This window comes from Cygnus atratus, chromosome 4 (genome assembly GCF_013377495.2).
Source record: "Cygnus atratus isolate AKBS03 ecotype Queensland, Australia chromosome 4, CAtr_DNAZoo_HiC_assembly, whole genome shotgun sequence".
Classification (NCBI taxonomy): Eukaryota; Metazoa; Chordata; class Aves; order Anseriformes; family Anatidae; genus Cygnus; species Cygnus atratus.
In genome coordinates this window covers 62,769,870-62,794,854 of record NC_066365.1, presented here as the reverse complement: position 1 = coordinate 62,794,854, position 24,985 = coordinate 62,769,870, and the positions used below count along the sequence as shown (strand labels likewise).

The window sequence follows — 24,985 nt, the reverse complement described above, 5'->3', positions numbered from 1 at the left end:
CAAAATAATTACAAAAAAGAATTCCATGTTTCTTATTTTTTGAAATATGAGCTCAAAATTGAAATTTCACAGATACCATACCAAGAAATTAAACATCAACTGTAACTTCAATCCAACCAGAGAAATCAGTTAATGAAATGTGGGACACTATCATAAATACTGCCTGGCTTCAAATTACTCACTTCATCAAATCAACATTCTTAGAAGCGGAAGGAAAACAGTTATCAAAGACATGACATAATCAGTTAGCCTAATGTACCTTTTTTATTGTTTTGTTGTTGCAAAAAAAAATCAAAAATTTTTAGTAAGCTTTTTTTGAAGTAAGTTTTTGCTTCAGTTGAAGGCAGAGTTTAAATAGCTATTACACAGTCTCATGATTATGTCAACAAAACGCCTAAACAAATCTATTAGCTTAGAAATATTTATGCCATTCAATGGACTAATTTCCTTCTCAACTTTTGCTTCTAGACAGACAAAAAGGTTATTCTAAAACTTTGGTTTTCCCAGTCTAACAGAAAGAAACATCCAGCCTCACAATGTCCAGTGAATGGCCAGGTATTTCCTTGATGATCAGCTTTCCTCAGCTTTATTTTCCTTCTGTTTTTCTTCTTTAAGGATAAAGTCAGTAATTATTTCATAGATTAAAGAAAGTTTGTTCCCCTATGATCAAAAAAAGCTACAATACTCTTCTGTATACTACTGAATTTGCTACCCTATTATTATAAAGTATATGAAGCTATTTCAAATATGTTGAGCTGTTTTGGAAAGATGTATTACTTTGGATTTTGTAATTCCCCATTCCAGTCTTTCCTTCAAAAGAGAATTTTACGGCCTGATCACAGCAGGACTTTATTTTGCAACAGAAAAGCTTTCCACTGTATCACTTACGTTTTTCTTTATCTACTGTTCCTGAAGATTTACATTGTATTCCTTTAGATCTATGTTCTTCAGTTATCTTGGTATCCACGTTTTCCACCTATGCATAAAATACAAAGAAAGATAACTCTTTACCTTCTTTTTCTTCTTTTTTTCTCCCCCATAAAGTTTATAAACACAGAAGGGAGAAAGTTATTCCCACTCACTACTTTTAAATACAACATCCATTAAAATGGGAAGTAGTGGAATTACAAAAGCAGTCTGTTTCTACAGCTCAAAGAAAGTTACTACTATTACGAAAGAACTTCTGAGTTGCAGTATTTGCACATTTTTTAATTGATACTTTTAATGAAAAAAATGCTTAGTTTTAATTAGGCATTCTACTATGTGTTTTAAAAGCAATGTATCATAGCAATTTACTCAAAATATATTTGGATTTGAAAGGACACTCTCCGACATGCAGAAACAAAATCAGTATCTCATTAGAACCAAAACATGATCAAACAACATTGTAATATATATATTACAATATATATATAGTTATATATATATATATATATATTACAAAGTTAAAACAAATAAGTTACTATTCAAGTTCAAGAAACTACAGACACACATTTTTTAACCTGTCACGTACATAAACCGTCTTGCTACTGCTCCATAAGAAACACTTCGTAACCTTCTCAGTCATCCTTATTATAATTACAGGTTCCACGTTTTTGTGAGATCGCAGTGGACTGCACTAGAAGAGCAGCTTTCTAGTCCCAATCAAAGGCCCTACTATAATCCCTATTTTGCCCTCTTTTCTCAAGGAGAGGAACAAGCTTCTATCTTTGGACAGTTAAGAACACTCTTGAAATAGTCATAAAATGTTAAACAACAATAAAAGATTTATTTACTGGTAAATTCAAAAGAGTAATTAGGCATCAACCTACACAGCTGCACAGTCTCCATATATACACATATATAGGCTCTGCATATACAAGAAATAATATTTTTGTTTAGAGAATATTTAATGTAAATAGAACTTTTAATGTAAATAGAAGTAAATGCAAGCAAGAAAAAAGCAGCATAAACTGATAGTAAACTTTAAAAAACAAAACAAAACTTACGTGAATAGTTTCTCTTCCTAGAGCAATATTCCTCTGCTGCAAATCTAAAAATAATAATAAAAAAATTAGAAAAAAGTTCAGCAGCAAAATATCTTCGTATCTTCTATTTCACCTCTCCGAAAGGGCTCTAAAGTAAGTACCTGGCACTACATAACTTGCTTTCAGTGTTGAAAATACCATTCACCCAAGCACCTTATCCTTCTCTTTAACAATGTATCATCAAACAAACAAAAATAAAGAAAATGGATTTCTAAAGCATAGATAAATGAGAATCATGTTAAGACTAAAATATAGGCATTCAGGAGGCTGTGATCTTTGAAACATACAGGAACCTGAAGTTAAGAAACTATAAGTTTCAAATACAGTTCTGGCATTTGAATGAGTCAGTCACCAACATCGCAGACCTAGATGCTAGATCATGGGATGAAGTAAATTATGCTGAAAACTAAGCTGTAACATCAGGCTTGGCAGAGAACTCAAGTCTGCACAACTGTAGCAGTGAGACAGTGCACATACGGAAGCTGTTTGATTGCTAGACTCTACTGTACTCTAACTTTGGCTCTGACAAAAGTAGAGCCAAACTTTACATATCACAAAAATGTGGAAAATCATTACTTATTATGGAAACTAATGAGTCCTCTGCAATTTGGTAAAATTCCATACCTTTCAAAGTCACTCCATATAGGTACAAGCAGAGAATCCTAAAAAAGCTGCTCTATGAAAGGGTTCAAAAAAACCTTTAGATCTGATTCACATAGGCAACTGAATTAGTATTTTTATTTTAAAAAGCTGCTAAAACTTTCCATCCAGCTTTTCTTTCAGCTACAGTAAGAACATAAACCTACAATCCAATAAAACCGTTTTCACACAAAACTCTATACAATTTGTAGCTGATTTCTTAAACCTGTAAGTTTTAGGAACAATTTATGCACAGCTATACTGTTTAGTTGCACAATATCTTCCAATTTTTAAAGCAGTGTCAAATGAAGAGCTAGATCCTACCCACTCAAACAGCAATGATTTGTTTACATTCCAAGGAAGCTTGGACTACTAAACTACTGTGTCTGCTGTTCATACTGATGACAGGACACACATTTGTCTTTTAAACAACTTCCTTTTACGTACGTTGAGCTATATGTATATATATATACATAAAAGAGAGATTATTGTGTGTGTGGGGAAAAAGCAAAAAAATCTCTACCAAGAGCTACAAAGCATTATTCTTTCTTCAGTGTGTGTCATATCCAACATGATTTACACAACAAATGGATTTGTGTTAAACATTTTACATGGAACAAGATTATCGCAGCCAGTTCAATGCGCACATTTTAAATTTTAAGTAGTGTCTGTCTGGGTGACTGAGTGATGTGAAGTGGCACAGTTTGGATCTGGTGTCCTGAAGACCACATTCTTCTAAGCCATTCTTGGGGTTTACACTTTCTTTCTTGTGAGTTGAGCATGTCTCTTATCACCTGGATGAATACACTACACCATTAAAGTAGGTATATGAATTTGACCTACCCCGAGAATAAAAAGGAATCTAAGGCTTTACAACAAGGCACATCTCACCTTGGTCCTAATTTTGTCCTCTATTTCGTAATGTTATTTTGGTATACGCGTAAAAATTTACAAGTGAGCTTTAGAGCGCGTCCTTTCAGTTTATGCTTTCAGCTGCAATTTCCATAAGAGGAAATGCATCTTTAACCTCTCTGGACTCTATACAGCTATATCATTGGTACCTCCCGGAATTCATTTTAGTTTTGCTTGTTACTCCATTAACTGAAGATTAACTCTCATCTGGTAGTGTTGTAAACATCTTTGTAAAGCATCTGGAGCATGCAATCCATCAGGATGGGAACAAAGTTGGGGTGTGTTTCTGCTTTAATAGGAAAGCCAAACAACTGCAACACATTTGAAAATGTGTTTCTAGGAATGAGAGATTTTTTTTTCCCCCTGCATTTAAGACTAATTTAATACACTGAAAAGGAATTACTGAGCACAGATCTAGAGTTGACTGAGATTTCTAGCTAGATGACTACCTACTTATAAATACTATTCAAATTTCATTGGATGGCCAGATTTCAGTGGTTGGCCAGAAACTCTTTAATCTGATGGAAGGCAAGACAGACTAAAAAACAAATAATTCCCGTTATTATGATTATATATATTTTTTAACCTTCTGTAAACTCTCTGTGGCTTAGTCATACATTACTTAACTGTCATTATATCCCCAAGGGCCTGTCACAACACCAGAAACAAGGTTGTTCTAATTTCAGAAAGAAGAAGGAAACTCATTGGGGAAGTTCCTGTGCCTGAGCATCAAACATTTTATTATTTATTTATTAATTATTTATTATTTTATATTTATTATTTATTATATTTATTTATTGAGTGCTAACATTCTATTTGAAATCCACATTTTTTTTTTTTAATTTCTAAGTGCTTTCCACCCTTCTTTTAATGTATTATATTGGAAGAAAAGGCTGATCCTCCCACTCTCTCCTGTAAACCAAATGCAAAACCACATGAGCTCCTAAGAAGCACTTCATGAAGATTTCCACAGGCTTTGCTTCAGTCCCTCTAGACAAAGCATATATCAAATTTACAAAATTCCCCTTTATGAGTAATAATCAAACCAGTATGAAAAGTAATGTACTATAAGTACAAAAATCACCTTTTTGTAGCTCTTTAATATGAGGATCCACACATACTTCTTCACTCCTTGGATTTTCAGGCTGTTGTGGCTAAACGCAAGATCAGAGAAAACAAATTATTACAGGCATCCAGTACAATTATGTTTTGCTCCCCTCCCTCATCTAGTAATTACTATTGTCTTTTGACTGATAAGCCTTCAAAAGCTAAGACAGCAGTACAAATATTAATAGGAGACACTGCCAGAGCTAAGTTACATTACTGTTGAACACTGCGGTGCCATGAGCTTGACCTTAGAGTTAACAACGGTATGATAAGAATGGATTAGTTTAACAAGGAGATCCCAAAAGAAATCTCAGGAAGGTGCAAATTCTTCTTCTAAGAGGAGCTCTGGTCATAACAAGTATTCCTGAAACATACATATATACAGAAAAATATGTATCTGCAAAGTATTTGACTGTTTTCTTTCTTTCTTTCTTCTTTTTTAAGGAAAGCTGCAGATCAGCTGTATATTACAAATGCATGGGTAAATACACTTAGCTCCATGCAGCATTAAGTCAGATCCCAACACTGTAAACCCAGGTAGTGTCATGTGAACACAACCACATTGACTGTAGGACCACTATCTTACATTGGCAAACAGTACAGCCATTTGCAGGTGGTACTGAACTCAACTCAGTAAATCCCACCAGACTGAAGCTGACGTGGATTTTCCCAAAATGCATTTCAATGCATTGAAACCGTTGTTCAGAAACACTTAACCGGTCTGCCCTGTGCCTGGTGGCCCTTCCAGAGATGCTTGTGAGTCTCTGAACCATGCTCTGAACAGAGGGATACAATAAAATGAACAGCAGTGTATGTTTACTATTTTAAAACACTAATTGACTGCCACCTGTAAGTGTTAAGGCATATATGACTACTTTACAAGTAATATCAGAAACAACACTGTACAGTATAACTAGTTCTGAAGAAAAGCAAACTCGGATGTCACTGTCATGGAAGGAACACAGCTGGGGAAGGGAATTGGTTCTACCACAGAGTAACATGGACATCACACAATTTAAATGCCAACTGCTTAGAAGAGTACAGCTAAATATTCCGAAAAAAAATGACCCTCTAAATGTTTTGAGGTTCAAATACAGTCCTTGCTGCACAAAAATCAAATATTTAGTAAGGAAACCCTAGAAAATGTATTTAATTATACAAGAAACAGCCAAAAAAAATCAAATGAACACATACCTCTTCAATTTTCAAGTTAGTTTCAAGTTCTACTTCTGCCAACTTTGGTAAAGCTGCATTATTGCCTAATGAAATACAAGTATGTTAAAATTATTAATTACATTATGCCATAGTTAGCTCATGCTACAGTAGGATGCTATCCCTCATGAACCACCACATGAATTCAACCTCTTTCTGTAGGCAATGGAAATAATAGTTGTCTGTCTGTAGCAAACCAGCTTAAAAAAAAACCTTGACATCTGCAAGAACACAAGTACTTCTCTGTTTTCCTTAAATACAACAAGATTGGAGCATAGAAGTTATCAGGATTTACCACAGCTTATTTATGGATTTCTGACTTCAGCTTTTTTTCTTGCTTTTCCTTTGAAAATATCAACAGATTTTCTGACAAAATTCCAAACAGCAAGTTACGTTTGTATTAAATACAAACTACTGTTATCCCTGGTACTTACAAAGCCTGCATCAGTCGATGACAAGTATTGAGTGAAACACCAAAACAGAAAAACTAACCTTCGAGACATACATGAGAAAGAAAAGTTTTTAAAAGAAGTGTTTCACCAGCATCATTCCATGTACCTTGGCATAACTGAGGACAGGCAGATTTCTCTACTTTTTTCTACAGTTTAATTCCTCCAAAATTTTAACAAACTCAAAATTTTGAATTCGTTATGGCATTTACAGAACTTACTATTTCATAAACTTAGTGCTTCAACTATTCTGGAGGGTCAAAAAGGAGAAAGGCTAAAATAGCAGGATGTTCACAATGTGGTATTTTAAGGAACTAGCAACCATGCAAGTTCACTTCAAACATTAAATCCCAGAAAAATGGATCTTAAAAATAAGGCATGATATTCTTAGTGTCGTATGCTATCATATCTTAAGTTCTGTATTAAAAATAGACACCTAAAATCATTGCTCTCCTAAAACATTTGTTTATTTAGGATCACTAACTCCTCCAGCAACACGAAGGATGATAAATTTCAAGTCTATTAGTGTAGAGACAAGACAAAATTCAACATAAGACAGTGAATCTAAGTATTATCATTAAAAAACTATCCTGAGAAAATCTGCGGTTACGACTAAGGATGGTCACTCAATCTTCAAAACTCACTAAGTTACCATTTTTAAAATGTTGAACGTACGTCTAAATGAAATACATTCTCTTTCCTATAAAAGTATTTTTGAATTTCAGAACACATTAGTAACAAAACCTATTTGTAGCTCCATGATAATTATCCCTTGCAAACATCATCATAAATTAGATCATGATTTTAACTCAATATATTTTATCTTTGTGCACTTTTTTAACATACCTCAGATACTAATTTTGTTCAGTCACGCCAACACTCTCAGAATCACATGCTTAGTTAAGTATTTGCCACCAATTCTTAAATACATTAGAATTTCGCAAACTACACAGAAGTCTGGTATATTTGAACAGCATAAATTATTGGTAATTCAGCATTTATTAATGACAGCTATAAACTCAAGAGAGGAAAAAAGCACAGAAATCCTCACCTGAATTAAATGTTGTATTACTTTTCTGAAAAGTAACTTCATTTCCAATATCATCTATTTTGACCAAGTTCATTTTGTCATCACTGCCATATAGTTCTTCCACATGCAACACAGGCAAGTCTTTTTTTTCCCTTAATTCTGCTCCTACAATCACTTCACCATAGTTGTTATTTACAGTTACTTCACTTGCAGAAACTAAGGAAAGAGCCTGTGCCCGAGGCAGTGGAGTCCTTCTTTCAGAAAAGTCGCTTTCTAAAAGCAAGTTCGAGTTAAATTTACAGTTTACATTCTGTAGAGTTTCACTCTCTACTGCTGCTTCCGAAATCATACAAGAGAGTTCTGATGTAACATCCGCCTGCAACACATCTTCAGCTTGCTCGTCATCCTCATTTGCCTCTGAGGATGGACTCGCACTCGCAGCAGTCTCTGTACTAATCTCCACACAAAGAGCTTCATCTACACTCATGAGGTTCACTGAATTTTCATCCGTTTCTGTGACTTCACTGTCTACAGCAGTTTGAGATGCTGCTGATTCTTCCTGCACAACACTCTCACTGGCCTCATTCTCTCTACCAATGACAAGCAAAGAATTATTGCATTTTTCTGGGCCTGTGGTTGATAGGATGCATTCAATTTGGCTAGCAGTATTAAAAACGTCCTCACTTTTGTCTTTTACTTCTGTACTCTCAGCAGCAAGTTGACTTTCTTCTATGACTGTAAAGGTGAAGAGACTATCACATTCTTCCATTGTGCTCAGGGTGATCACTGCCCCTTCCTCTTTATCTCCCATACTTGAAGCAGCATGTTGATCTTCACTGTTGGTGGCAACCCTCAGCATAGGAGCTCCACATTCTCCCACAAAAATCACAGAACCTTCGCTCTTTGCATCTGTATTGAAAGCAGCTAGTCCAAACTCTTCATCTACAGTTGCAGTGGTCTCCACGATCTTGCATTCCTCTGATGCATTTGGAGAGAGAATGGTCTCTTCATCTCCTTCTGCCACAAGAAGCTGACTTTCAGCTTGTGGTGCTGCACTGATCAGGACTATCTCACATTCTTCTGTCATACTTGTCGTGATCATAGCAGCTTCGTATCTTCCTTCTGTTTCTGAAACAGTGAGTTTATTTTCATCTTGCACAGCTACACTAGACATAGGAGCTTCGAAACACTCTGCTGTACTTGTGGAGATCATTACTGTTTCATTTTTTGACTCTGTGTCTGAGACATGCTGAACTGCCTCTTCCGTAACCTCACCTGACATTAGGATTACTTGTTCTTCTACAACACTTGTGGAGATCATAGCACACTCATCCTTTTCTTCTTTACTGCTAGCAGTTGGTCGACTTTCGTCATCATCATCTCCTCCCACACTGGATGCACTGGGCATGGGAACATCGTATACTTCCATATCTATAGAAACCATAGTATTTTCACTTATTTCTTCCGCTTTCACAGAGGGGAGCTGACCATCGTATTCAATAGCGGCACTTGACATAGGAGCCTCAAATTCTTCCACAATACTGGTGGAAATCATCGTGCACTCATCTTTCTCCTGCTTGCTGCTAGAAGCATGCACACTCTCTTTAAATTCTGTAGCTGTACTGGGCATGGGCACCTCTGTGTCTTCGGTGTCTGCTAAGACCACAGAGCTTTCCCCACTTTCGTTTGCTCTTGTAACAGCAAGCAGACCTTCCTCAGCATCCATGGCTGAATGTAAGGGAGCATCACTTTCTTCCACTGTACTGGTGGAAATAATATCACCTTTAACTTTTTCCTCTCTGTCAGGAGAAATAAGAGAGTTGTCATCTTCCTTTGGAATGGCACTACTTATAGAGCCATCAAGTTCTCTGCTACCGAAAGAAGTCATGGCAATTTCATGTCCTTCTTCAGCACCAGGCTGACCCTTATCCTGCAGTGCCATAGCACTAGTCATGGGGCCCTCACACTCTTCAGCATCCAGGGGAATGAGGGTACCTTCATGTTTTCCTATATGTGCAGCCATGGCACCCTCATCGGCAGCACTTGCACTGGTTACACTACTTTCAACAATTCCTTTGGCATTTTTGCTGTTTGTGCCATGACTAGCTTCTTTCTCGGCACCCGTCATACTGTCAACCATAAGCTTATTTACATTTGTGCCAGCCACTCCTGACTCAGCTTCCATTTGTTCAGCAACTATGCAGATAATGGAACTTTCACCTTCTTCTGCACCTATACAGATCAGCGCATTTTCACCTTCCATTCCCGTGCAAGTAGAAGCATGCTCAATTTCTTCATTTCCTCTTCCAGTACTGGTCACAATACCCTCATCTTCTTCATCCTCTTCTTTTGAGCCTGTACTAGTCACAAAACCTTCATCATCACATGAACCAACGCTAACCATAGCGATACTGGCTTCCTCTTTTGTCCTTGTGCTGTCCATTAGACTTTCACATTTCTCAGCATCTAAAGAAACCGCACACCCTTCATTGCTGTCCTCCAGTCCTGTGCAGACTACTGAAATTTCAGCATCATCTTCTGGAGTTATGCCTGTGCTGGTCACTGCACTTTCACCATTTATAGTATCCTCAGATTTGTCACCATTAGTTCCAGTTGTAGCATCATTATTTGTGACCACCGCAATACACGCCCCACTTACAGTGCTTTCTCCTTGGGCATCTGTACCAGTCACTGAGCACATAATGAAGTTATGACCTCTTTCTTCTGCACCTGTGCAAGTCACAGTACCTTCGTGTTCTTTTACTCGGCCAGCTCTCTTACTGCCCCTAAACTCTGCTGAACTGTCACCACTTGTTGATCCTTCACCTGTTTCTGTCCCTGCACTAGTTACAGCACCATCGCTCTCCACTTCACCTAAGCAGGACACAGAACTTTCAAATTTGCTTGCATCTCCACAATCTGAGGTCTTTCGCTTCTCTTCAGAGCCCGCACTAGTCACAGCATCATCTTTTTCTTCTGTCCCAGCGCTATTCACGCTATCTTCAATTTCTGCTCCACTTGCATTGACTGAATCCTTACCACTTTCTTCTGCATCAACCATGGTACAGTCACCATTTTCTTCTTTTGTACTTGTTAGGAAACTTTCACTTTCTGCTAATCCTTCAGTGACAACACTGCCACCGCCTTCTTCTGCTGCTGCAACTGTACACTCACCGATATCTGCACCTGTGATGAAACTGCCTCCCTCACTACTTTTTACCCATACGCCTGTTGTGAAACCTTCATCAGCTTCTATGCTTGTGCAGATTAATGCCACCTCACTTTCTTCTTCTGAGCAAGTGGTCGTAGCATCACTTTCCTTTTCAGAATGTGATGCACCCTCAGTTCTTTCTTCTCCTGTACTAGTGGCCATTACAGTGCTCTCAATCTTTTCTGTGCTAGTTCCTATCACAGTGGCTGGAGTTGTTTGCAGGCTGCTGTACAACAAACTAAGTTTGCTGCTTCCTGCGCTGGTACCCACTGCATTGCTTTCATTTTTATCTTCCGTGACAATCACACCATTCCCTTCTTGCCTAGTGGCTACAACAGAGCCTTTGACTGTTTCTTCAGGAACTCTTTTAGGCACTAACACAGAGGAAGATTGTATCATATCATCAGCATCATGCACCTCATTCTTTCTCATGTTATCCACCATTGTACTCCTCTCTCCTTTTGTGGAATGGTCTGTTTGCAAACACTCTCTTTCTTTTCTTTTTATCTTTTTTAGGAGATGTCCTTTTGTTTTTATGTCTCTATGGTCTTCAGTCACATCAGCCACCAAGCTTTCCTCTTTTATTTTCAACTCACTTCTTTGAGTGCTTTTTGACTTTGCTGATTTGTCATAACCTTCTTTAATGGGTAAGCCAGTTGTACCGTCTTCCATTGCCTGCTCATCAGGCTGTGGTGCCTCATTATCTTTTTCTATATTGTTTGTCATATCGTTGTTGCCATCACCATCTTTCATGACAGAACTCAGCGTTGCACTATCTTGTTGTTCCACGTATACAACCTGTGCTGCATCATTCTTCAAAATGAAAGCATCTTCAGACAAAGAACTCCCATCTGTATTATGGCATTCCTCCTTAGACATACTACCCAAGGAATCTGTAAAATCTGAGATATCCATATCCATGGACTTTGCATCAGCAGCATCTTCTCTGGAACAATTGCCTGCTAAAGGAACGTTATCTGAATTAGAATTTATCACAGTTTTAAAATTCTTTGGTTTTCTGCCGTCTTCTGAAGTTTCATCTTTACTGGGAGCATTCAGTGAGATTCTACGACTTGTTTCACGCACAGCACTCATTTTATAAGCCCCTTGTTTATTGGGTCCTTGATCCATGGAAACTTGTTTGGACAAAGCGTCTAAGGCACCAACTTGCTTATTAGGGATATCTTGTTTAACAGTTTTTTCAACTGCAGCCAGAAACTGTGGTTCACAAGCTTCAAGATCTGCCACACTGTGTTTTAATTCCTTACTTGAAACAGAGAGAGCAATTTTTTCTTTCGCTGTGTACTTGGCATCTGCAGCTTGGAGTGAGTTTAGAATGCTTTTTCCTTCAATTTTAGATGCTTCTTGTACTTTTGCTTCTTCCACATCAAGTTCCATCATCTCTCCCTCATGACCAGAATACACACCATCACTATTCACACTTGACTTTTGAGGGGCTGGAGTATGGCTACTTACAGTTGTGCCAGCTGACTGCTTTTCCTCTCCAAGCAAATCTTGATTTGATACATTGCCTTTTCTGTTTTCACAGAGTATCTTTTTACTTTGTTTTTTATCCATCGCAACTGTGATGCCCAACACTTTTTCATGCCCACTGTCCACTTCTTTGATATCTTTATCCTCCGATTTGACACACTCTTCCTTCTTCTTCATTTCCTTGTTGCTGTGCTTTAAGCTTCTGCTTTTGTGACCTTCAACGGAGAACCTTCTTTCTAGTTTGGAGTTACTTAAATCTTTATCACCTCTACATTTCTCTTTAACAGATCCTCTTTCTCCAGAATGTAACTTAACTCTGTGACTGAAGTCTTTTTGTGATCCCTGAGTTGATTGTACGCCACTTTCATTTTCAATATCGGCACCACTCTCCTCAAAAACTTTATTTTCATTCTTGGATTTGTGTTGCTTATCTGAATCATTCTCTTCCATACTCTTATCTTTGTCCTGTTTCTGAATAGTCTCTTGTTTTGCTAAATTTTCCTGTAATTCAATTTCAGATACTTTGAGTTGTTTATTATGACTCTTTGACTTAGACTTTAATAAAGTTTTGTCTTCTACAAGGCTCTTAGATCTTCGTCTATCTTTATGAATGCCATCTTCTTGCTTCAAATTACATTCAAAATTAGCTGATTTTATTTCATGCTTATCTTCTGAGTAACTTTCACTCCTTTTTTGTGAAGCAGAAGCAAGTTGCTTTGAGGCACTTAGGGAATCCTTCTGTGGCCTAGAATCACTCAGTGACCTTTTGGACTTGTATTCTGCTCTTGATTTTTCTGTTGAGAGATGCTTGTCTTTTTTATTTTCCTTACGCAGCAACTCTTCAGTTTTTAAAGTGTGTTCAGAAATATTTTTTCCTTCTTTTCCAGTCACTGATATTTTCCGTTCACTTCGGTGTTTACTTTTTCTTTCAGGTTTGTCATCTGTGGAAACCTTTATTTGTTGATTATGTTTCTGAGCACCATCCTCACTTTTCAAACTTCTCTCAGAAGAATGGAGTTCAACATCTTCACCTGACTTATGAGCATTGTCTCCTTTATGTTTGTGTTTTAAAGAAACCTTATCTTCTACAGCAGTTATTTCCTTTTCATTTTTATCTCTGTAAGACTTGGCTTCTTTTCTGGCAGAATTTCTTGTATGTTGAATTTCTGTGTCACTATCTTTTTTGGGGTGCTTTTCATTTTTAAATGTGGTTTTCTGCTTCTGTGGTTCTTCGGTATTAACTTCTGCTCTATCCAGTTTTTTTGGATCCCTCGTTTCACTGTCCTGCTGGGTTCCTTCAGCCTGAAGAGAGGTAGAGGTTTTTCTTTTATGTTCTTTTTCCACTTTAGAATCATTTTTGCTTTCCTCAGTTGAATGCACAGATTCTGAAAGTCTTCGAAGTGGTTTAGAGATTTCACTTTTCCCATGATTATGCTTTAATTCTTTTGAAGAATTTTTTTCACAAGTCTGTAAAAGAAATTTAAATATGTTACACAGTTCCCTCACTATACGTCTGACAGAATTCTAGAAGACAAACTATCCATAAAAGCAATACAGCAGGGGACCCACTTTCTGTAATAAAAATTAATTTAAAATATTGCTGGCAAGAAAAGGAAATTTGCCTTATTTATTTCAACAGAAGTTAACAGTCTGCTTGACTTTGAATATCACTTCTCTATAAAGTGACCTTTCTTTCTAAAACAATTTAAATAGACTTTTAAATGGACAATAACCCTTTCAAATGTTCTGTAATTTATTTCAAACAGCCTTTATGCTGTTTAAAAGAAAAACAAAAACCCACAAAAGATAGTTTTAGATTGCCAGTTTGACTTCCAGCTATCACTTTTTTGGTAATAACATTGTTGATAAAAACCTCTCAACCTAAAAGTTGTCTTTCCTGTACTATTCAGACTATATTTAGTTTCTCTATAAGTTCCCAAGGAGAAATTTATGTAGATCAAACTCCTGAAGTCTTTTACATACTTCACGCCTTTAAAAATTCAATGTGTTTTACAGAGTACAGCTCAAACTCTCTCCTACTACAAAATAGGCCAGCACCAAACACATACATGATGTAACCTAATATTTACTAGAATTCAGAAAACACTACCGTGGTAATGTTGTATCATTAACCCAACTCAAAGAAGTAGCAGGAGAAAAAGTAATTCAAGAGAATGAATGGAGTAGTATACAGTTTGGTATGGACATATGAATAAGTCCTTTTACAATTAAAAAGAAAGATCGTAACATTAGTTTCTTGAAATGAATTTTAATAGCTTAGGAGACACATACCTCATTTGTCTTTTGAATTTCTTTAGAATCCTCTTCAGTTGGCTCATATTTCTTTTTCCAACTATCTTCAACATGCCTGAAACAGGAATTTGGATAAGCAATTAAAAAAAGAAAATAACAGACTAACATTAGTTTGTAAATTTTCTGCTTTAAAAGCTGAAGGCGAGAGACAAACGCACACTAAAACACTGAACACGGTCACACTACTTTTGACTAAACAGTTTGCCCAAGCCTTTTTTTCTTCTTGGAAAACTATGTGTACTAACTTCACAGATGCTCTCTGGACAACAGTACTTTAAAGCAGAAAACGTTAGTATGACAATATTAGTACTATAGTTGTCCCTGTAAAATGAATAAGAGATCTTACCACAGAGAAAAACACATTCTGCCCTTATCATAGGAAAGGGAACTTTAAAAAAAATACTGGTTTTGTATTTCAGAAGCTTAGTCTTATTTAATATAAATACATGTGTATCTAGATATATATGTATGTATCTACTTAAAACACCAAATTAAAGACCAGGGCAAGCTGAAGACTGAATGAATTATTTAAGTTACTCATACTGAAGGACTGCAGGGTATATCCCAGCTCGTGCTGCTCTGCATAATGTATTTCTGTATATCTACAATATATACACAAAAATTGTATTTTTTTATATATTAACATAAATACATACACAAGCAGGAATTTAGCTTAATTACTATCAATCTGTTAAGTTTCTTTTTTTTTTTTAATCTTACTTCATTTATGAAGTCAAGAAACGATGTAATAAGTGAATGAAAATGTAGTAATGGAAAGTTAGCAAAAAATTATGACAGAATACAAAATAATAAATATATACTAGGAACTCAGCCAGATCAGAAAAACAGAAGTTAATGGAAATACATTACACTTGTTTTTTATATTAGATGCACAAACATCTAACAGCTTTCCATTCTCATGTCTTTATTATCATTGTGTGGATGAAAAGCCACACAAAGGCTGCTACTGCAGCATGCCTGTCTGAGCTGCACTACATTAAGGAGACATAACTTCATTTTATACCTCAACTTGGTGAGTATTAGTAACAAAGTTCTCTGGATGCCTTAGGACAAAATTGTTAAAATAGGTAAGGCTAACTGCAAAGTTGAAAAGAACCTTTAGAATCTGCAGAAATGAAGTTTTAAAAACTTCATTCCTTTTGAGCAAATACATGAATACCTTGAATCTCTTTTTCTTTTTCTGCTCAAGGCTACTTTTTTTTCTAAGAATTTCTGTTCTTTGAGCACATCCTTAATGCTGGTACCAGTAGTTTTTGTCTCGAGACTTCTTGCTGAAGGTTCTTCTACGTTCAAGCCACTTTTTCCTAAAATAATACACAAATGGTGAAAGGCGTAAGTATGTCTTTGTATCACTGTTTCAGCTATAAATGAGATTGAAAGTGGAAAGAAGAGAATACTAATGTATATGGGTATTCAAGTAATATAATCATGGATATATGAAAAAGTGAAGACATTTGTATTAATAATTCGCATTATCCATTTTCCTGTCACATCACTATTGAAACAATGGGCTTTCAAGGGAGATGACAAAAGACCTACTGACATTATTTTACTCCGAAAGTTATTTTCCCTTAAAATAAAAGAAATAAAAGGCTAATGTATAATTTTCATACCTTTAGCATTCTGACTTCCACTTTTTAAGGACTTCGTTTTTTCTGCAGCTTTCTGTTTACGTTTTTCTTCAAGCCTCTCTCTGTTGATTTGTCTTCTTAGGAGTCTCTCTTCTTTTTCTTTGGCCTACAGATACACAAGCAAGAGAAAACAAATTATCATTAGGGCAAAGAGTGTTCTTTTACTACAAATATACATCTAAAACCTACAGTTTCTTACTCTCCACACTGAATGACTCAATTAAGAAAAAAATCTACCTATTGCCTATTCTGTGAAGAGCCTGCATGCACTTAGTAAATCCTCTGTCAACACCAAAAGACTATTCCTTTGAGAGCGAGGGAAAAGCTGTCAAAACCGCAGTGTGCTTTTTTCCCCCAACTGCTAGAAGCCTTCAAAGCTCACCCAGTAGAGTAATTCCCTGCAGTGTGGTGTTCCAGATCACATAATACTGATTGAAGTATGAAGGAGGGACACAAGCAACAAAAACAAAATGAGAAGAAATAGAAAACTCCCCCTCACAAACCACCACCAGTTACAAGTGAAAGTTCTGTGCTGAATGCTTTAAGGACTTAGACAGCGAGCAGTAACAAAACTCACACTTACAATGGATTGTCGGCGTTGCTCTACAGTTCGCTCATCATCAGAGTCACTGAAGTACTTGGAGTACAAAAAAGGCTTTCGAACGTAAGCATGACGAACAGGCTTGGCTTTCCCATCACTCATCTCATTAGAATGAGGCTTTGTCTTAGTTTGATTGTTTTTCGCCTCTTCATCTGGAAAGTTAGTGAAATGTAGAGATATACTAATATGATAGAGCAGTACATTCAACATAGTTTTTGTAAAACCAAGACACACAAAATTTAATAACTTATTTTCTTTAAACATGGAAGCAGTCAAAAAAATAATCAAATATTGTGTGAAGTACCACTAGATTATGAAAACATGAAACGAATATTCACCCATTTGTGTACACTATTCAGCCAAAAAAATCCAAGATACTAAATAAGAAGTCAGAATATACCTTCTTCTGTATATTAAACTAAGCTCCATTCTTACACCAAAAAATTGTACAATGTTTAAGACCTTAAAAACTAAGTAGGCTTATTGAAACATATAAACAGAACACATTTGTTTATATATGTAATTATTATATAAGTAAAATTGAAATAGGTTTTTTTTATCATGATGATTTGCAATAGAGCAAAAATATTTGTACTTCACATAATACAAAGTATTTGCATGCTTGAAATATACTTAAGGCTTATTTCACTTCATGCAATCTGTCACGTTTACAGGTAACACCAAAGCCAGAGAATATGCAAGTAGTTCAGTGCTTCTAAGTAATATTCTTAGAGCAGAAGAGAAGCTCAGAATATACGTGAGACAACTCATTCAGGTACTACGAAACTGGTACTGTCTTATGAAGCGGTTAGATCTTAATAAACGCAGAAGTCACATATCTGCAGAAATCAAAAGAATCTGAGGTCCGCTCAAGACAAGGAGAATTCAAAAATGAACCACAGCCAGTGAACAGGTTTGGTGTTCTCAAACTCTTAAAAGTTAAATCCATTCATGTTCCTTCTACTGTAGCCAGGTAGAATTTGGAAATCCCAGCATGCTTGAAGCTCTGAAAACAACCTAAATTGGCAAAGTCTGCTACATGCACTACTGCAGGATCATAAACAAAACACTCCAATGATATACTAAATCTGTGGCAGAAGGGAGGGTAAAAAGCTCATGGCAAAGCCACATATCCATCCATATCCAAACACTATGCGTTTCTGTTGCCTATGGAATACTGTAGTACAAGTAATATTTACAATCCTTAGAATATATCATGCTGTTAAAAAAGGTCTCAAAATATGCCTAGTGCTCATCTTTCACGATTGCACAAATACTACCACTCCACATTGAAAGTCCTTCCTCAAAAATAAACACAATAGAAAATACTGCAAAATGTCAAATTTGGGATAGGATGCACTCAAATAACAGAATTGTTGCATATTCTTTCTTGCCATTTTACCACCAAAATTAACATTCTGATTGTTTTACCATCTGATGTGATCTCCCCTTCTTCAGTACTGTCAGAAATTACATTTTCCTCTTCACTCTCTTCTTCAAAGGAAGAAAGGTCACTGGTATGGACAGAGCTGACAGTGATGTCACTGAGTACATCCAAATCCGAATCTATTGATGTATGTTCTTGCAAAGGAAAGAATAGAGAGAAAAGGCTGTAATACAGCATACTATATTTGAGAATCTTTTCTTACCAAAACAGTTTTTTTTTGCCACTGAAAACAAAGTTGTCTTAAGAAATAATAAAAAAATAAATAAATTAACACCTTAAAATGCAGACTGGGAAATTTGAGAGATCTTGCTGGAATAACACCGATGACCAATAACACACACACTGAAGATCAAAGACAATCAGATTCCTAATTTGGGTGCCTTCGTTAAGGGTGATGAACCAAGAGCTAACTGTAGCTAGCTAGTTAAGTTTGCCACAACTAGCAGAGAACATACATTCCACACACACTTCTGATTCAGCTCCTGAATACATTTAAAAAGAACAAAACAAACACACACAACAAAAACAACTTCATATTTTAAGAATGAGCATTGCCCACATCATACCTTCTTTAGTGCTTTCAGTTGTTTTATGTTTACTGCTATTTTTTTCTGGGACTAACTGTTTCGCTGGTTCCAGCTCTCTCCCTTGCTTTTCTTCTTTTGACTTGGTAGTATCATCACTTTTCTTTGAATGGTCAGACTTCTTGTCGGGTTTCTCTTTCTTTTCTTTTCTTCTTTCACCTTTTTCACTGCTGTCTGGTTTCTTGTCACATTTATCTATTAATTTACTCTTTTGATCTTCACTTTCCTGTTGTATTTCTTTACTTGTATTAGTCAAACAATTGGTATCCTTTGCTGAATTTTTTATTTCTTCACTTTGGCTGGGAAGCTCATTTGAATCTTCACACTTTGCAAGTGTTTCAGCTCCTTCTCCAGAAACATCAGAAGTTGCTTTCTCTCTGTCTTGCAAGTCCTCTGTGTTTTTCTCTCTCTCCGCACTACCATCAACACTGTGCTGAGATAAGAGTCTTTTAGCAACTTTGTCATTGTTCTTGGAATTTGAGTTCTCTGTTGAAGCCCTGGCAGCACTTGCTTCTTGATTAAGAGAAGTTATTGTTTCCAAAATGGACATTGCATCACTAGCTACATTGCCACTAGGAGTTGTAGTAGAGACACCTTGAAGAGTAAGAAAGAAAAGTTTTAGTTCATCTCAGTTTCTGTGATTTTCCATGAAGGATGCTTTTGAAATATTTGAAAGAAAGTGGCCATTTAGATAGAATGACTTTAAGCAAGTAAAAGGAAAAAGAGTGATTTTTATTTATTTGAAATAGAGTAATAACTAAAAGGTTTGACTAATTTTGCATCTGGAGAATGTTGTTCAGAAAAAAAAGTACCAGTTACACTTCTCAAGTGAAAGCAGTGGTCGTTTACGGGAAGGATGCTCAACTTTACTATCAATAGGCTTTGGAGAAGCACAAAACGGAATACTGCAGCAAGAAGCCTACATTTGTACCCCCTGGTATCTTCATAAATGACATCAGAAATGAACTCAGCGTATCGATTATATAACAGAGCTATCAAAATGCCCTCTATCACTTTCCCATCCTCTTAGAAGCATCTTTGAAGATGGATGAGAAAGGGTTAAACAGACTAGTACTGGGAGCTGCAGCTGGCTTGTTAACCCACTTACATTAAAGGAAGTGGGCCTCACAGGAAAAGGGCTAGGATTTAAATAAAGGCTCTGGTTACAAATAGATGGACTGCTGTGGAGTCTCTTAGGAAGGGAAAGAATGGACAATTACCTGCAGGAGTGTTTAGAAGTTGATACCAGGCAACATAAATGAAAATCATAAAGGAAGTACTGCATTTATAAACTAAGGATTGGCTGATTTACAGCAGAACTTAAGCTCCTGAGAGAATCTTAGCCATTAAAGTTTTACTGTACACAGCAACAGCATTAAGACAATTAAATGTCTTAAAGACAAGCTCTGTTCATCTATCAATGCATAAAAAAATAAATCATTCTTCTTATACACCTATGTCTCATCTGATCATATAATACATACAGGGCTAAACCCTGAGGTCGACTTTTCTCCTTACAGTAAACTGATCCCTTGTAATCTCAGGTAGAAGTGACAGAGTGGTACATGGCACCTCTCTTGCCTTCTAACTTTGTACAAACAGCAAGAGACAAGTATTATGGTATGCTGCATGGAGCTCAGCTTACTAGCATGGATGATAACAATTCTGTGCTAGCAGCAAACCTAGCTAATGCTTCTTCTCCTGAGAAAAAGAAATAAACTTTTGGTAACAGACTGCTAAGAGAAATGGTAGAATACCTTGTACTGTAACTGAAGCATCTGTTTTGTCCTCACTTGGAGTTGTACTGGGGCCTGCCTCCTCTTTGTGATTCAGTGTAGCTAAAAATTCATGGACAGCTTTTTCCACCTGAGGTCTGAATGTATGGTTGATCTTTGGGTCCACAACCTGAGAAATAATTCTGTCAATTCCAGATTCCAACATTCCAGACCTGGAACAAAGTTACATTAATACTTAATAAAAAATGACTTTTTAGAGAACATCTTAATGATAAATGCTCATTTAAATAACGTAAACTCTCTTAAACACTTCAAGTGAAGCACCAATGTTTTTGAATCTCTCTGCAGGAGTGCACTTAGCCAGCTACCTGTATTTCCACAGCTCTCTCTATTGCCTTATGAACTTAAAAAAAAAAAAAAAAAAAAAGGTAAAGAAATAAAGTGATCCAATCACATGGAACTAACATAACAAATGGCCCATGGTTACATCACTAGTGGTGATGCCTACAAGTATTAGCTAATTATAAAAGTGACTTTTGTGGTAAAAAAAGAAACCTGATCTTATCAACTCCCTTAGCATAAACAAACACGATCAAGAAGGCATGAGGGACAGATGAATACCAGACCAGTCATCACTGCCCTAATTTACCTTTTGCACAATACAGGGTGACACCTCAGAATTTTTACAGCTTTATAGAACACCCTTAATGCTAAGTAAAAAAATAAAATAAATGACAGAGAACTTTTCAGCTAAGGGTTTTCTCTAGAACCTCGTATGTTCCAGGGAAGACTATGCTGCCTATTATCCCCATTGCTTATTTAAAAATCCCCAGATCCTCTGTACCAGTCACCATAGGTATTGCTACACCATAACTGAACACATTTGCTCACAAAGACCTTACTTGACCAAGTTCAGTGACCAAACTCAGGCTCCCTTGAGGAAACTTTCTGATGATTCTTATGACTACTTTCTGACAAGTAAAACTAAAGGGACGCTAATGAAATAATCAAACATGAGGTAAGTGTTTGACATCAGTTTGACATGACAGCGGTTCTGCAAAAGCTCTTCTCATAACAGATTTGCATCCAGTTTCTTATTTTGTGAATTTCACTTTGCACTCTGCAGAGCTTGATCTGTCAAATCCTATTAACTTCCTCAGCTCAAAACTTGATGACAGTAGTAATTTTATTAATTTCTGACTTAAAAGAGACAGGAAAGTTAATCTTTAGCTAGAATGTTATACCCCAAGTCAAAACTAAGCTTTCCATCCTTGGCTCAACTTGGATCAGACAAAATAACATTTGAAGCCTAACTCTGGCTAATGCTGATGGTGAACCGTTAACGGAAATATCACCACCTTTAAAAAACAACGATAGAACCTTCTTCAGAAGTCCCTTTAAAGAAAGGGGACAGTTTACAGTTGACCTAGCGCCTCAGCCACCCACCACAGAGCACCGGTATGCCCAAAGGGAGCACGCCGAGCGGCACCACTTACTTAAGCACCTGCTGCCTGATGTTATTCCTCAGCTGGTTCTTGTTGAGGTGGGGGCTCCAGGTGTGCGTGGCCAGATGGTTGGAAACAAAGTTGTCCACGCGCTGCCTCAGATTCTGATAGGCGGGCTGAGGAGGGAAAACGGCCGAAAACGAGGGAGACAAAGCTGAGAGGTGGCACACGAGGCTGACACACGCCTACCCCCAGAGCACGATGTGCTGAAGAGAACATCATCAGAGGGGGCAGACCGGCGGCGAGGCAGCGCCCCTCGCTCCCCCTGACCTCCCCGAATCCCGGCGATCCCCTCAGCCACGTCCCCGCCGCGCCCCCCCCCCGTTACCTTGGTGTCCACGTCGGCCAGGCAGTCGCGGCGGAACTGGTCGAAGAGCCCCTGGCTCTTGAGGTGGCTGACGATCATGGAGACCAGCTCGGGCTCCGCCGCGCCGCCCCCCGCCGCCGCCCCGGCCCCCGGCAGCGGCGGCGGCTGCTGAGGGGGCGGCGGCGGCGGCGGCGGCGGCGGCGGCGGGGGCTGCGGCTGCGGGTTGCTGGCCATGGCGGCGGCTGCCGGCGCTGCCGGCCGGGCCGCGGGACCGGGCTCGCTCCCGAGCGGCAGCCGCGGCGGCTCTGACCCCGGAAGCGAAAGGGAACGGAGGGAGGAAGCGAGAGGCGGCCGCAGGGGAAGGGAAGGGAAGCGGCGGCGGCGCCATGCGACCGCCGCCGGGCCCTCGGAGGGGGCGGGGCCACCGACGGAGAGCGGCGAAGCGGGGGGGGGGAACGGCGGCACTCAGTCCCCGCTGCCCCCCCCCTTCCCGGGCGGGCGCGGCGTGCACCGCCCCCTCCCCCGCCCCGCCCCGCCCCGGCCCTGCCGCCCGCCCCGCGCCGCGCTGCGCGCTCCCGGCCGCGCCCCGCCCCGCCCCGCCTCTTCCTGCGCCGGCCGCCATCATGGCGGGGGCGGCCGTTGGGGAGGGGGTGGGGCTAAGGGGGCTGAGAGAGGCGTGTGAGGACATCGTGTTGTGCCCTGGGGTTTTAAATGCTCGGTTTTAGCGTCTTTCTGTGAGGGAACAGTAAATATGGAGAAATGGGGAGGGTAAAGTCCTCGTACCTGGCATGGGAACGGGGGGGACAGTGCCGGGTGTACTTCGGTTCTTCACTCTTCCTGCCATAAGAGGCTAACCTGTCCTCCCCACGATACATAAGAAAAGTACAAAAATACATAAAAGCACAGCAGAGGCCGGCTTGCAGCCTAAAAAAGGAGACTTGGTAGTAGTAATATTTCAGTTACACAAGTTTTGTGGTGTGAGGAGTGGAGATCTTGTGCAGCTATGGACATTAGAAATTGCAATCTCTAGTAATTATTATATATCTGACTATAAAGGCAAGAGCCTCGGGGTTGTTATTGCACACTTGAAAACGTCAGAAGTATAAAACTTGCCCCTAGTTTTCCTGCTGAGAAATAAATACTTCTAGATGGTTTGCAACTCCACAGAACGAACTATATCTGGAGTATAATACTCTTAAGAGTATTGTGAGTTTTTGATCTGTGGGTGCGTATGTAATTAAAATCTGGCCTTTCTTTCTAGTTTCATACTTTCTACATAGACCTCATGAAGGATTAAAGCATCAAAATGGAGGATCGCAAAGTCTGCAGCTTGGAGCCTGGTACAGCCCCTACCCACATATGCCAATGTGAGGTCTGCTGGCTCTTACTTTTTTTCTCAATAAAGAAAAGTTTTGTCAGTGGTGACTAAAGGCCATGTAGCTGTAAGCCAGAAAGTGCAGAACTCAGGGGTATCATTTCTGTAAATGCATTACTGATTTTAGAAATTGTGTGACCATGAGAGTAGATGAAAAATTCAGACATCACTGAGAAGTTAGCAACATCTTCAGTTTTTTTTTTTTTTTTTGTTAGGAAAAAGCACTGCAACTTCAATTTAGTTTTTTATTTTTCAACGATAATGCAGAAAAATTAAAAAAAAAAAAAAGGCCTTTCGACAGCACAAGTAAGATTCTTGCTTCGTAGGACAGCATACCATTCACGTACATCACAGACAGCCTGGAGTACCTGTGGCCTTTGTCTCCAGCTATGTCAAGGAATGTGCTGTGAAGAATACTAGAGAGCAGGAATCCATTATTAAGATTTGGGAATTTAAGGGCTATCAGGGATCAGTTATGCCCAGTGGTCTGAAACTATTGCAACAAGCAGTCCATACTCAAATTGACTCAACAGCTGAATGTGAAAGATTGTTCTGTGCTATGAGTTAAGTACCATCTCAGGTTGCACGCAACTTACTGACTGTTGTAGGCTTTTCAGATATCTTATTTACCAAGCTCAGTAATCCAGCAATCTGGAACTTTAATCCTAAGTACTATCTGCAAATAGCTTTGTTGTTGTTGTATGGGTCCAATTGTATGTTGTCATATGGGCAGATGCTGTAAAAGAAACTGGAAGCTTCTGGAAAATAAAACAATCATTTGAATTAAACTGAAGTTAGCCTTCATTTGTCTCTTAATAATGCTTTTGGTCTTACCTTAGCTGAAAAATGGTTATATAAAGTCTTGTATGCTAACAAAAAGATACATTATTTGTTGTCTGCGCTATAATATAGCTATACAATTATTTATGAATGCATGACTAAATGTTAAGCCATCTTGCCATTTTCAGTGGACTCACAAAGGAACTTATGTATTGAAGTGTAATTGTTTCAATTGTTCCAGTATTATCCAGTACTTGTAGTTGTTTATTTTGTACTCCGTATTTATCCTTGTAGTTTATTGTGGTTACTCACTTACTGATGCCTGATATCCAGTGCTAGTAAAATTTTCTTAATTGTGAGAAAATGGATTGGAAAAGATCAGGTAATGTCAGGTAATTAAGCAAAAACAGTTTGGGGCTGAAACACTGAAAGATAAAAGAGGATTTTTTTTTCCAATATTTTGTTGTTCCGAGTTGAGTGATCTTGTTTACCTTCAAAGTCCCAGCAAATGTTCCTAACGTATGTTTGTGGTATCATATGAATTTCCACATGCTTAATATCTTTCTTTATGCTTGGAACAATTATTTTTCTGGACAGTCCTAAG

At 38.1% G+C, this 24,985-nt stretch overlaps 1 protein-coding gene across 2 annotated transcripts in view; it reads right to left on the bottom strand.

The window, feature by feature from the left end:
* BOD1L1 (biorientation of chromosomes in cell division 1 like 1) overlaps window positions 1-22,460 on the bottom strand; it is a 35,337-nt gene extending 12,877 nt beyond the window's left edge. For both annotated transcript variants that reach the window (XM_035547284.2, XM_035547285.2), the window contains exons 1-14: window positions 22,248-22,460; window positions 21,911-22,035; window positions 20,436-20,626; window positions 18,661-19,272; window positions 18,079-18,228; window positions 16,630-16,799; window positions 16,029-16,152; window positions 15,575-15,719; window positions 14,374-14,449; window positions 7,398-13,548; window positions 5,880-5,944; window positions 4,663-4,732; window positions 1,989-2,032; window positions 889-976 (exon numbers count right to left, since the gene is read on the bottom strand). In XM_035547284.2, coding sequence (XP_035403177.1) covers window positions 889-976; window positions 1,989-2,032; window positions 4,663-4,732; window positions 5,880-5,944; window positions 7,398-13,548; window positions 14,374-14,449; window positions 15,575-15,719; window positions 16,029-16,152; window positions 16,630-16,799; window positions 18,079-18,228; window positions 18,661-19,272; window positions 20,436-20,626; window positions 21,911-22,035; window positions 22,248-22,460 — 8,224 coding nt within the window. The remainder of the gene's footprint in view (window positions 1-888; window positions 977-1,988; window positions 2,033-4,662; window positions 4,733-5,879; window positions 5,945-7,397; window positions 13,549-14,373; window positions 14,450-15,574; window positions 15,720-16,028; window positions 16,153-16,629; window positions 16,800-18,078; window positions 18,229-18,660; window positions 19,273-20,435; window positions 20,627-21,910; window positions 22,036-22,247) is intronic.
* Between the last annotated feature and the right edge of the window lie 2,525 nt (window positions 22,461-24,985).